This window comes from Lichenostomus cassidix, chromosome 18 (genome assembly GCF_008360975.1).
Source record: "Lichenostomus cassidix isolate B80296 chromosome 18, HeHo_3.0, whole genome shotgun sequence".
Lineage (NCBI taxonomy): Eukaryota > Metazoa > Chordata > Aves > Passeriformes > Meliphagidae > Lichenostomus > Lichenostomus cassidix.
Window position 1 is genome coordinate 7,904,035 of NC_139498.1, and position 14,046 is coordinate 7,918,080.

General features: G+C 52.8%; 1 protein-coding gene across 7 annotated transcripts in view; it reads right to left on the reverse strand.

Moving 5' to 3' along the window:
• Positions 1-14,046, reverse strand: part of SEPTIN9 (septin 9) — a 135,684-nt gene that overhangs the window by 66,918 nt on the left and 54,720 nt on the right. Inside the window, exon 1 of one of the 7 annotated variants that reach the window (XM_085077896.1) lies at positions 8,687-8,726. The exons of 4 other annotated variants lie outside the window; for them this stretch is intronic. In XM_085077896.1, coding sequence (XP_084934022.1) covers positions 8,687-8,711 — 25 coding nt within the window. In that variant the 5' untranslated portion in view covers positions 8,712-8,726. Of the gene's footprint in view, positions 1-4,047; positions 4,204-4,690; positions 4,743-8,686; positions 8,727-14,046 lie in introns of those variants that run through there. 2 more of the 7 variants (XM_085077894.1, XM_085077893.1) reach the window with 2 other exon arrangements.

Consider the following 14,046-nt stretch of genomic DNA (forward strand, 5'->3'; position numbering starts at 1 on the left):
TCCAAGATGTAAATCGGAAAGGTCTTTTTGCGTTTCCTTTTCCAGGCATTGAGCCCTGGCACACGAGGGACTGTTAGTCACACGCTCAGCTCTCATCCTGCAAACCCTCGGGCTGGGTTCACGGGACAGACCTTGAACACAAGTGAGACACTTCCACAAACACGAAGCACATCCCATCTCCAGGGCTTTGCACTGTGCTGGATTCGAGGCACATCACCCACATAGCGCTGTGCCCATCCCTCTGGCACATTCCTGCTAATATTAGCCCGGGGCTGAATCCCAGCATCCCCAGCATGCAGCAGCTGCTCCCCAGGGCAGCAGGAACGCTGGCCCTGCACAGCCCTGGGATGCTCCACAGCCACGTGTCCTGCAGACATCCCGGGCATTCGTTCAAAGAAATTTTAAGGACGAGTCCATGAGTTGTGTACATGTAGAAAAGCTTATTTATAATGCAGTGCCCTCCTGGAAACGAGCTGGGTGATGGCTTTTGGTGACCCTTAAAACCAGGACATAACTTAACACAAGTTTGTACCTCACTGAGACAAAGTCTGCTCCTGAAATACTAAAAATAATCTGCACTGCATGGTGACAGAAGCAGTGTCTGAAAAGCGTGAAATAGCAAGGAAGAGTAAATAAATAGCCAGAGAAAGCCTTCTGAGCATCAGTGTCATGTCCTGGCAGGGCTGGAGGCTCCCCACCCAGCTCCGCAGCACTGCCAAGGCTCCCCAGGGGAGCTGGGCTCTGAGCAGGGGGGAAATCAGGGATTTAAAAACCATCCACAAACACTGTCTCATGGTTTCTGCCAGAGCAAAGCTGCCAGGCTGTGTCCCCACCAGGCTGTACCTCCAGACACCACACTGAACTGCCAGGCACCCTCCTGCCTCTCCACACACTTACAGCCCTGCTCAGCATTTCCACCAGGCACAGTTTACACCCACTGTGACAATTTGTGTTTCAACATTACAGGGAAAAGAGTCTGGTGTTGACTGACAGCACTGGCAAAGACAAGGAGTGCTTGGCATCACTGCTGCCAACTCACCACCAGCAACTGCCAGCAAAGATGTGCCTCAGTTACCCCTGGGACTCTGCTCAGCAGCCACAGCCCACCGGGGTGAGAGGCTGGAGCAGACCTCTCCTGTCCTACCACCAGGCAGCAGATACTGAGTGCACAGTGCTTTACACCTTTAGCAGGAAGATGAGTACCACACTGTGGAATTATCTTGGTGCAGCATCAAAACCAGCCAAAGCTGTGAGCAGGAACATCCACCCTCTGCAGTGGAGCTCTGTGGACACCAACACTCACACATCACCCAGCCTGGCCTGGATCAGGGGGTTTGGGGTGCACAGATGGGTAACACACTGCACAGGCAGCTCACCAGGTTGATTTAGCACTGCACTTTCCCTTCCCTGCAGCTCAGGGTCTGTGCCTGAGGCCCTGGGGAGCCAAGGGATCCACAGCCCCCTCTGAGGCAGAGGTGAGCTTGGGAAGCACTGCTGCAACCACAGCTGAACCAGCCAGGCTCCTGAAAACCTGCCAGAATCTATAAACCCAGGGGCAGAGCTATTATGCTCCGTAAATCCTGGCAAACCACAGCCCTAATGATGCTCTGCCCCATTAGAGATGAGGAAGCTTTTGTCAGTCAGATAAGGGGGATTAGAATCATAGAATGGTTTCAGTTGGAAGGGATGTTACAAATCATCTTTGCCATGGGCAGAGACAACTTTCATCAAACAAGGTTGCTCATAGTCCCATCCAACCTGGCCTTGAGCACTTTCAGGGATGGGACATCCACAGTTTCTCTGGTGCAGAATTCCCTGGACTTTTCTAGTGGCCTCCTGCAGGACCTGCTGGTCAGTGCAAGATGGACTCTGTGAGCATCCCCATCACAGCATCGGGCACAAGGAACAACACTCTGCTGTGCTGTTTCCTTCTCACATGTTGCTACGATTTGGAAACTAAACTGGAATGGAGCACCAGGTGCTGTTTCCTTGAGCTCACCGAGGCTGGCAGCTCCACTGCAGAGGCTGCAGCTCCCTGCCTGCTGCAGCACAGCAGGGACAAGAAACCAGGCAGGGATGCTGAGAGGAAAACTGGCAGGAACAGCCAGGGTGACTGTGGAGGGCAGGCAGTGTGTGACTGGCAGGGACAAAGCGGGCTCTGGATGATCTGGTGTTTCTGCTCCGTGTTTTTGGCAGATCTCTCCTGCTTGGCCAGGGGCTGTGTGGGGTTGAGATACCCACCCAGCAGACAGGAACACTGCATCTCCTGCCCTGCGGGCCAGAGATTAATTGCCTGCTTTTTGGGAAGCTGCTGTGCAACCCTGAGAGCTAATTAAATTGTGAAACAGTAGCCCGGATCCCTGCTCAAGGGCAAGGCCAGACCTTTTGGCTTCAGATGTACGGAGCTTTCTCTCTGCCTCTATACAGACAAGAACTATAAAGTGCCCCACAGACTGAAAATAAAGGCACTGCAGAGCTGCTCGGTGCCACCGAGGAGCACACAGAGCCCCAACAGGCAGCCCCGGGGCCCACAGCAGAGCCTTTATCGTACCCATGTAGGGAATTACTCATTCTTCAGAGATTTAAATGCAATTGGGGCAGCGAGAGGAGAGCTGTAATTACATCAGCGCTCGCAGCCCTGCGGTGGGGAAGCTCACACGTCCCTCAAGGACAGTCACAAAGGGTCCCTTGAGCCCCGAGCACCAAAGGGGTGGTGGATTCGGGTGACCCTCTGTGTCCCAACACTTGTTAGTTCCGATCTTCCCAGGGGACGTGACTTCCCTCAGCCTCCTGCCTTGCCCTCCACTCCAACTGCAGCTGGAGAAAGCTGGAAACAGAGGAGCAGAACGTGTCCAAACCCTACGGGGAGGACTGCAGAGCCCCCCAGCTTTGCCACCCGTTTCCTGCCTGACCTGGAAGAGGAACTCTTGCGCTCTGAGCTTCCTCAGCTCCCCAGCAGGAAAAACAGCAGAGCGCTGCTTCCCGAAGGCCGGGCTGGCTTCTCCAGGAGGCGGTGAAGGCTCAGCCTATAGCCATCCACTCGCAGCCCCTGGATAAGCTTTCACCGCGGCCCCCACAGCTCCGCTATTTCTTGTGGTGTGTGCCTTTTTTTTTATTTCTAGAAACCGCTGCACAAAGCTCCGCTTGGGTCTCTGCCAGGACGCTCGAGTGCGTAGGGATGGAGCTGCTCTTCCAAAAGTCTGCTCGGGAAGATGAGCTCCCCCGAGCCGATCTCTCAGCGCCTGTTTCAGACACAAACCCCCAGCCCTCTCCTGCCTGTCTCTCACTCCCAGACCCATCTGGCAGCAGCACGCTCAGCGCCAGCACATTTTTTTTGCCTGAAAAAGCCAGACTAGCAGGCAAGAAGAGGCACAGAGCCGGGGAGAAGCCAAGGGGGCTGCACGGAGATCGTCCATCAGCGAGCGAGACAACGCTGCGGGTTACTGGAGCTTTGCCACGGGACCGCTGCAGAGCTCTCTAGGGCAGGCAGCTCCCGCGATGGGAATATGGGAAACTTGGGATCGTTATCCACATCCCAGCTACTCCACGGCTGTGTTCGCATCCCAAAGCTGGGAATCTACTCAAAGGTCTGTGCCTGTTTTTTTCCCGGACTTTCAGTCTGGGCAGGCGAGTGTTTTCAGCAGAAAAAAACTACATAAATCAGCTTGGGAAGGGCAGGAAAGGAGAAACATCCCGTAAGACCCTGCCTTGGCAGATACCGCCGGGCGCAGCCGCTCCGCACAAAAGCTACCGACAGCCCTGGGGATGCCGCCCTGGGGCATCCCGCTCCTTCCAGCCCTCCCTACCCGCGGGGTGTCACCCCAGCCTCGGCCAGGACCCCCCACCCGGGTACCACCAGCGGCTTGGGGAGACTGCGGCAGCCGAGCTCGGGATGAGCCGAGCCGAGCCGAGCGCGTCCCTCTCCGCCGCTGCTGCAGCTCCTCCCGGCCGAACCCCAAAAGCGGCTGCTCCCCGTGGGCTCCCTCCGCGGCTATCCCTTCCAGCCCCCCGCGCTCCCCGGCGCGCCGCACCCGCGGGGCCACCCACCTTCGAAGTCGGAGATGATGCCCTCCAGGTGGGCGCTGACGGCCGGGTCGGCCATGGCGGGGCGCGGGGCGCTGCCCCCCGGCTCCGCGGTGCGCGCTGCGGCCGCGCGAATGGCGGAGGGCGAGCGGCTGCGGCCGCCCCCCGCCCCGCCGGGCAGCGAGCCATGCCCCCGGCCCGGCCCAGCTCGGCCCGGCCCGGCACGGCCCCTCGCCGCGCACTGGCTGCTCCCCACGCCCGTCACACCGCCCCCTCCGCCGCGCCAGCCCCTCTGCGGGGCGGTGGCAGGGACCCCCGCTCCTCCCCGATGGCTGTGCGGGGTGCAGGGAGCACCCCCGGAGCCCCCCGGGAGCTGGGCACTGCCCGCCCCGCATCCCCCGGCAGCACGGCGGAAAAGAGGGGCTGAGCTCCCCGAATCCCTGTGCCCCTCCGCACGGAGCCTAACAGCCTGGGGTAAGGAACCTGAGCTGCCCCACGGAGGGCGGAACCAGCCCCACACGGGTGGGTCGCACCCCCGATGCTCTCCGGCGCTGGTGAGCCTTTCACTTCTCGGTTTACCCTTGTTTGGAAAAGGACAACTCGGCCACACTCCGTTTTGTAATTCCTCAAAATCAAACCGGCGCTAGAACCAACTGCGCTAACCCACCGCTGCCAAATCCAAGCAGCCTGCTCTGGAAAACCATCGCTGCAGCCGCAGAAGGGGCTGCAAAACTTGTCCCGATGCTGAGCCCAGCGCTGAGCACTCACTGCTGCCACAGCTCCCTCTGCTCCAGCCCGAGCTAGCTCTGAGCATCGACATCAGCTCCTTCCGTGCTGCCTCTTCCCCACCTCTCGCTCCCTCTCAGGTTGAGCACCTCGCTATCTGATGCTTCTCCCTTCCGGTGTTGATTCAGACCCTGACCTCCTGACCCTTTTTTTTATCCTCCCCGCCCTGTGTTTTAATAGCATCGTTTGAAAGTGATGATACCCACTGAAATGTGTCCAGGCACATCAACAGGAAAGGAAAAATGAATGGGTTGGGCTTTTAGTCCACTTTGGGTGAACCATTAAAGAAAAAATTATGCAAAACAGCAGCACAGTTATTGTCTGATACTGCCGAAAGTACGAGCTTCACCGCTGATGTCACCTTTTTAATTTCACACGTTTAAAGTCTGCAAACACCACAGACTTCCCCTGAGTGTACATGAACCAGAAAATGAAACCAACAGTACCAATTTCCCAGACTCAACAAGCTCCAGGTTTTCCCTGCTGTCCAGGGAAAGGCATTACTTGAAAACATGAGAACTGTCTGAATAATCTTGAGAACACACCTTTACAACTGACGTATGGTATTTTAAGGTAGGCATAGTAGGTTCCCTCCCCTCTGGCAGACAGCAACAGTCAGCTCTTTCATTTCTTGCTCTCCTCGTGGTGTCAGAAACCACCATCCCAGAGCAGTGCAGGGAGGAACAGCTCTGTGCAGCACAGCATGGGAACAGAAATGCCTCCCCAGTGCCAGCAAAGCTCCTTGGTGTCATCCTGTCTGAACACCATCAGCTGGTCCTGATGGCTTGGAGGAGAACAGGGATGGCCATGGACCTGTGGCTCCGGTGACACTGAGCTCAGTACAGGGGTGCTGAGTCCCTGCTGTCCCCACCGCACACCCCACAGCGTCACTGAGGGCTGACCCACATCACCGGCATTGATTTTTGAAAGAAAGTATCTTTATTTTTCCCTTCCCAAGAGCTCCTGTGCAGGTCACATCCGCAATCCATTTCCAGCAGGTAAAAATGTAACTGTCAATAATTAACTTTGTTACTGAGCGAGAAAAAAACACACTTTGTTAAAAACTATGGGTGACTTGCTGACTGGAAGAACAGAACCTGGATTAGCCTTTTACAAAGGCTGTTAAACATCCTGACTCCACCGTCACCACGAAGTTGTAGAATGGGTTTAAAGCTGGGACAAAATGAACTAAGCAAGACAAACTAAAAATCATTATTGTAAAGAAGATTTTAAAAGAGCAATACGGGCAATCTGAGTAACGACCAAGCACATTTTTTGATGTTCAGAGTGTCCCACTTGCAAACCCCATAAGATTCAGTGTGAGACCCCCTGCTTGGAGTTTGGTGGCACTCTCTGAACTAGGTCACACAGGAATTGGTGTGATGCTGTGATGGGGACTCTGGTTTTGAGGTCAACAGGAGGCAAGAAGTAAACCACTAGAAAAAAACCCCAAACATTGCTTGATGGACTGTGATAGGGAGTGTCATGATGACGTCTGCTGGTGCCAGGAAGCTGGTGAAGAAGCTCAAAGCACTTCAGCAGAAGAGTTTGGGGCAGTTTGGGTCAATCCCAGCCCCATGGGTCACTCTGAGTTTCCCAAGCAAAGGCGATGTTATCATCCTGGATCTAATAAAAGTTTAGCAAATCGAGTGGCTGAGAGGAGAGCCCTGAGAAGTGTGAAATAAAATATCCGGGCTGTAAGCAGGAGTTCCTTTTCATTAAAACCAGCTGGGTCATATTGCACCCATGTGCACCTTAAGGCACTGATTGGGGGAGAGAAAATGGAAAATTACAGCAACTGAAGAATAATAAGAATATCCAGAGCTCTAATAGTAAATATTTAAAGCAGGAAGGTATGTAAACAGCTCACCCCATAGTACATACCCCAAGAGCCTGCTAGTAGACGAGGAGCAAGATTTCCTCCAGGGAGATAAGCCCATCCTTCTCTCTCTTGGGGGCTTTCTTGCCCTTTTATCTCACTGAGCCATGTCAGGGGCACAGCTTTACGAGAGCATCAGACCAGAAAAATCATCCCCTTGTCCAAGCTGCACATAACCAAACTCCATTGCATCTGCTTTTCTACCTGCATCCTCAAGCAAAAAGCTTATGTTTAGCTAAACCTTCTCCCAGAAAGGCAAGATCAAGGAGATGGAGGACCCTGAGACTTCTCCTGATGAAAGATCTCCCACACTGATCACATCACCTGCACTCCCTTTGATAAAGTAATCAGGTTCTGCTCCTCCTGTCCTTGTGGCAGGTATTTCCTTCAGTCACTTATCTGGCTTTTCTGCTCCTTTCTCCCAACATGAGTGTTTGTCATTGCATTTTAATTTTTATCTCAAAAGAGGAAGACCTCCCTTTTCAAAAGAAAGAGAGCAGATCACACCTCTGCTGTCACTTGCTGCTCCCCTTGCTCACACAACCAAGGGTCTCACTCACTGCTTTTACTGTACCAGAAGCCTCACCTCAGGCTCCTGGTTTGATAAGACATCTGGGATATTCCACACATCAACTGCTGTCCAAGATAAAATCCCTGTTCTCCAAAGCACTGGCTGCAGGAGAGATTTAGGTAAATATTTTCCTCACTGTGCTACAGTACAGTAGAAATATTTCTTGTTTCCTTACAACCCCAGGCCACCACTGAGTGCCCAGCCCTTTCTCCTTCACCATCACTCTGCTCTTCAGATGAGCAATAAACTTCCTACAAAGTTGTTTTATTGGCCTAGAAGTGATTTCCTGTGCCCAGAAAGGCACTCTGTAAAACCTGCTGATCACTCTATTATAGATACCAAGCTAAAATTGGATTGGTGCCACCAGAGCTGGCAGATGCAAGAAACTTTAACCCTTGTGCCCTGGGTGCTTCACCCCTGGGCAGTGATGTGCCCTGAGGGCTTCTCCAGATTTCAGCTCAAACTCCTCAGGAGCAGCCAGTGCTGGGCACAGCCTCTGCCCTGGCATGGGAATGGGGGACCAAAGGCAACCAGGCTCAGAAAGTCACTTCAAGGAGACAAAGTCACAAGAGAAGGAAAAAAGATAAACACAAAAAACCCCAAGGAGATGGCAGGTATAAGCATTAGAAGATCCCTTAACAGGCTAAGGCAGAAAAGGGACTTTCCTATCCAAACTCATTTCAAACAGCTCTGTGCAGTTCCCTTGCAGGCTGCTAAGAATGCAGTTTTTCAGGCAGATTTTCTTCCTCCCACAAGTCAAGGTTTTTCTGAAGCTGTCAGCTTTATCAGTGTCACAATCTGCTGCAGTCATGAGCACCAGGCTGGGTTAGAGCAGGGACATGAGTCATTGTGGCTACCTGAACCTTCAATTATCTCCTACACAAAAGTGGGTAATTCATCCACAGGATCTTCCCCTTCCTCCTCATATTTTAATTAGAAAACAAAACCCTTTATTGATTCTGGTCTCTTCTGTAAAATACCTCCATACTTACTGACCAAAATTACTATGTAGAAGCAGCTAAATATCATTATTATTAACCACTTAATCTTTCTACTGAGAGCCCAAATACCTTTCCTTGCTGCTGATTCCTGGTGAAACCTCCTTCCCAGCCTTCATGGGAAGGTGCAGTGCCTGGGTGGAGGACACCAACCCCAGTGTCCCCAGGGTGTCACTTCCAGCTCATCACAGGGCAGCTCTGGCTGCAGCATCCCCTGGCAGCACCAGTGCAGGGTCACAGGGAGAGACAGATCCATAATAACCCAGATGAGGCAGATTTTGGAGCTGAAGGGATGGTGAGTCACAGCTGTTCTCTCCAAGCCAAAAACAAAGGCTGTTGCCATTACCTTCCCCTCTGCTGCTCTGCTCCCTGCAGCTGCTGAGTTCCTTGCTGCTTCTGCCCCAAAACCATTTCTGCTTCCAAACCCACCTGGAAGAGCTGCAGTCACCTCCATATGACAGGAGAGGCACGGAAAAGATGTCCCTCAGAATCAGGGGGCTGGCAAGGCATAAACCAGAGCTGGCTGTGGCAGGGAGCAGTGCTGGGAGCCTCCAGCTCCTTGGGAAGTGCTGCTGTCACTGCCTGGGGACGAGGGGACTCCGGAAGGAAAATCAGACACAGTTCCCATCACCTCCTCCCGGGGTTTCATGGCATGACGGTGTGAATCCAGCCCTGATTACGCAGGAATTGTCACGAAAAGAGGCTCTTTCCCAAGGCTCCAGGATCTTCCTGCTTCCCAAGAGTAGGAAACGCAGGGAGGACGGACGTATTTCAGTGCTAGTCACATTTCCCTTCCTCCTCAAGGAAACCAAGATCATGGGAAAAGTTAAAGTGATTCAAAATAGGTTTGCTAATCTGAGATTTCTGGATAATAAACTGATTTTTTTTTTAAGAAAATGCTGCCAGATCTCATCCCTTAGTGCTACAGAGCCAGGGATCTGCACAGGAAGGGTCAAGTAACTTTGAACACTGGATAACTGGATGAAAAAGGACAAAATCTGGAAGAATGATAGAAGGGCAGTACTTAAACAGCTTTTAATAAAGTCTTTGCTGATGAAAAGAGCATCAGCACGAGGGACCTCACTGCCCCAGTAGGTTCCAGCATGACCATGAGCCACCAATGTCACACAGTTAAAGTGGGTAACTCGTAAAATGTATTAAATGAAAGACTTTTAGCAGCAAAGCAGAAATCACCAGTGCTCTGTCTTGAGTCATCCTGGCTACCCAGCATCACTCACACTAAACAGGAAGGTGGAGAGGGGATGTGGCTGGCAGAAGCATCACCCGCAGATGCACCACAAGGAAGAGTTGCTGTGGGCAAAGATCACATTGCCAAGGGAACAAAAAAACATCAATCCAACCCCAAATATGGTTATGGTACAAACAGATTGATAAGAGCAGAAATGAGAAGATTTTACCAGCTAGTGATAGGAGGTGTAAAGGGGTTGATGTGAAATCAAGGCAGCAAAAAGCCAAGGAGGTTTCTGCTTGTAGGAGATTAAATATGACACAAAGAAGGAGAAGGTCCCTGAACCCACAGCTTCTCAGATATCCACTGCACCAACAGGGCACACAGCAAACTTGGTGTGCTGGGACAGCCCTGGAGCTGAGATGCCCATGGGAGCTGTGTGGGTGGAGGAACAAGCACAGACAACCACAGTCCCTTCTCCCAGCCCAGCTGGGACACAGCTATGAAGATCAAGGCCTCCCTTTGTGTCAGGTTTAACCCCATTAAATCAACACACAGAGGAGGTACCAGCTTGTTCTTGAAGAGGATGAGAGAATGCAATGCATGTGGTTACACTGAGCAGGGCAAGGGAGAACCAACACCCATCCTCTCATCCTGCTCACCTGGAACAGAGCTCAGACTGTCCTGCTCCCACTCTGCTCATCCTTGATGGTCCCCAGCACATCTCTGGGGGTTGATGAGGTCCCCCAGTGCTCAGCTGGGGACCAGCCAGGCTCCTGGTCCCACTGCTAGCCTGCAGGAAGGATGCTGTGGGTCAGCACAAGGCTGGGCTCCAGGGAACAGGGCTGGGCTGAGGGCACAACTCTGCCCCCTCCAACACCCTCCTGAGCCTCATCCACTGCCAGGAGCACTTAGCTCATTCCCCTGGAGATCTGCATGCACAGGTGGAGCTCACTGCACCCCATGCCAGTGCTGTGGCCCAGCTTGAAGATTTCATGCCACAACAGTGATTCTGGCTACCATGCATGCTGAGAGCCTGGGAAAGGGAATGTTGTTGCAAGCCTGGGCCAGGAACATCACCCCAGCCACCCTGGGCTCCTGGGAGGGCTGTGGTGTCCCCATCCCACTGGAGGAGCAGGCTGGCAGCCCACGTGCCTGGGAAGGGAAAAGGAGAGGGAAGGGAAGCTCAAGTCCCTGGTGTTGATTAAACAGCAGGGGACACTTGCAGAGGAAGGAAATGGAAAGAGGATCAGGAACTGCATCTGCCTGAACCTCAGGCAGTTAAAACAAACTCAGTCTCAAACTCAGTCTCAGTTTCAGGTCAGACTTTTCTTAGAACCGCAGAGGTGCAGTTTAGGATCCAAGCAGAAAACTGGTTTAATTACCTTAATAACTTAAAAAAAAAATAATTATTAATTACTGTATTTTAACATTAAGGCCAAACAGGCACAGAATTCAGTGTCTCATGACAGCACAGATGTTTTAAAAGAAACAAGAGGCTTCAGAAACCTTGCCCATCCTTAATGAGTTTAACACACACAGGGCCCAGCACGTTCCCATTGGAAAACCTTCCTGCTTGGCTGACTCCAGAAGGAACTGCAGGTAAGAAACACCTTTCCATGACTGGCACCCTTATGATAGTTGCAGGGGGGAGAAGAGAAGGTGAGGGTCAGTCAGAACACTGAGCCCCTTGGAAAGAGGCCATTTCCAGCCCTGGAAACCTCCCAGCAGCCCCTAATTAGGGAGAATTTGCAGGAATAAATAAACTGGCAGTGCTACATGTGTGCACTCCGCTTCCAGATGTGTGTGTCTCATTTTCACGTGGTGTCCAAGGCAGGGCTGGAAACTCCATCCCCGCACAGCACAGCGAGGGGAGGAGGCACAGCCCAGCCCCTCGCAGCCCCAAGGGCACAAATCCCACACCATCCTGCCTCCCCCACACATCCCAACTGCCTTGGGCACTGTCCTTCACCCCTCCGGTGCTCCCCACCCCTCTCCCATCACACCAAACCCCCACAGGACTGTCCCAACCCCTCTGCAGGACAGGGAAATCTCTCACAGCCCCTGCCTCTGCTGCTCCCTCACCGCCTGCTCACGACCTTTTCAACCCAAAACTTTCCAGTCGTAAATATACCAGCCCATGGCAGGAAACTTGCTTTCCTTATGCTTCTCCCCTGCTTCTCAGAGAGCCATTTGCAGCAGCTCGTGCTCCCTGCGCCAGCCCCTGGTTGTTTCTCCCCACTCCTCCGAGATATTTCAGGCATGCAGCAAAATCTGCTGCGGCACAAAGACCCCAAAACTCCCTGTAAAGTCTCAGGAAGCACCACGAGCTGCAGGTCAGGCCTCAGGAGCAGCTGTGCCTCCCAATCTCCCTGCTTACCATCAAAGGTTTTATTATTATTATTCCTTTTTGACATAAAGCAGTTTGATAAGAACAATTCCCAGATGGAGCCGCAGCCCCACACCCACTCAGCTTCCTCTGGGCAGCTTGGACACAGTGTGGGAGCTCAGTGCACAGCAGGAGGAGGACACAAGGGCAGGGGGAGAGGAAGGAGAGGAAGAATGAACACCATTTTCCTTTCCTTTTAAAGGTTTTGGCAGATGGCAGCGAAAGCACCAGTGGGGATGCTGAGGTAGATCAGCATCCACACAGCTCTGAGCACCACTGGCAGCTTCCCTTTGCTCCAGCTCCACCACACTGGGGTGGGAAAGGTGCACAGTGGGCAGGAATTGCTGCCAAGGGCCATGGGCTGGGTGCTCCTGTCCCCATGTGGATGGGAATTTGGATGCCCTGTGACAGTCTGGCCAGGGGAGCCATGGGAACTTGAGAGAGCTCAGCAGGTCTAACACAGGCACACAAAATTAGGCAGGATTGGTGCTCTTAAACTGCTGAGCTCGAGGAGTCAAATGGGAAAGAGACGAACCACTGCCCTCAGCAAGGGGCACTGCCTTGGCTTTTACATCCCATAAAGCCATCCTCTCAAAAACTCTATTACAACCCTCTCAGACTCACACAAAACACACATCCAAGGTGGCTCCCACTAACCAGATCTCAGGATAATCCAGCAGGCTCCAGTGACTGAATGAGCCAAGCTGTGCTGGGCAGCACTAATGGAACAAACCCCAGCTGTGTGTTCAAGGATTCTACCCCAAACACAGGAGGCAGCCTGGGACCTCAACTCCAGCTGCCTCTCCTGCTGGAAAAGCATGGCAAGAGGGATGGCAGAGCCCCTTTTAAGCTGGTCTCCCACAGCACACAGCTTTTGTTCTCCAATCCATCTCACAGAAACCCAGAAGTGCCACTTCAGCATCTTTTACAGATGCAGAACTTTCACAGCTGATTAAAAAAGCCGGAGTGAAAAAAAAAATAATGAGTCAACATATTTAGGGGAATTTCCCTCAACTTCCTCTCCCTTTCCCCTGCTCAGCCCTGCTGCCTGCCCCAGCCCCTGCCTGAGCACAGCCTGCAGGTTCCCTGCTGCAGGCAACTTGCTCCTGCTGAGATTAAATCACTGCTGCAGGAGACAATTGATGCTGTCACCACTCCCTCCAGGCTCACCCTGTCTGCTGGAACAGATGATCTACACCCAGGACAACACTTGGGTTTCCCCCTCCAACCTGCCCCAGTGCAGCTTTCCAAGAGCCAAACCTTGGAGCCACAGCTGAACACATTGTCTATCTGGGTGACACTGGGGATTTCAGGCTCCAGAGACAAAAGAGGATTGAGAAGAAATAAAAAAAATATCAACTTGGAGATGAGCTGCAAGCAGGCCAAAAGCAGGGGCCAGGCAGTGCTTCCCTAAATGGGAAAGAGGCCCATGAGCACACTGGGGCAGAGCACCAGCCACGGAGAGAGGGCACCAAGCCAGGAGGGAGAGGGGGAGATTTCCAGCCAGAAATACACGGGGGGAGAAACTCCCCACTGGCAATCCCCCAGCAAACAGTAAAACCCGGGGGATGGGCTGAGTTTGGGGGTGCTGGAACTGGGAAAACTCAGAACCTGTGTTGCCAGCAGCTGTGGGGCACAGCCCTTCCTGGGACAGGGGTACAGAGCTCCTTCCTGCAGGCTGCTGGGCAGTTGGTTCTGAGTGTCTCTAAATGAGCACAGCAGAGTCCAAATGTCCTGAGGGAGCAGAGCTGGCCCTGCTCCTGTGCAGTGACACAGTGACAGCCAGGGCTGGGATTTCTCTGCCCACACACTGCCCATCCTGTCTGTGCCCAGAAACCCCCATGGCCAAGCCCAGCAGGGGAAGGGGAACAGGGAAATTCCCCTTTCCAAGGGGATGTGGTCAGTGTCATCACATCAAGCCATGCCACAAGGAGGTCATGATTTATCTCTTCTGCTGTCTCCAGACTGCAGGCACCACTCGTTACCCCATCACCCACTGCACTCTGATGAACTCAGCATTACCACGATGACTTTTTTTATCACTTCATCTTACCAAGTGCCCATAATAACCACACCAGGTCAGGGAGTATTGGACTTGATGTTCTACCAATAGAAGTAAACTGTCCTCTTTTACGAGAAGTTAAAATAAGGTAGAAACTAACTCTGAAATGTTTTTCCTTATAAAGGAATGGCAGGAGGAAAGTGCTGGAT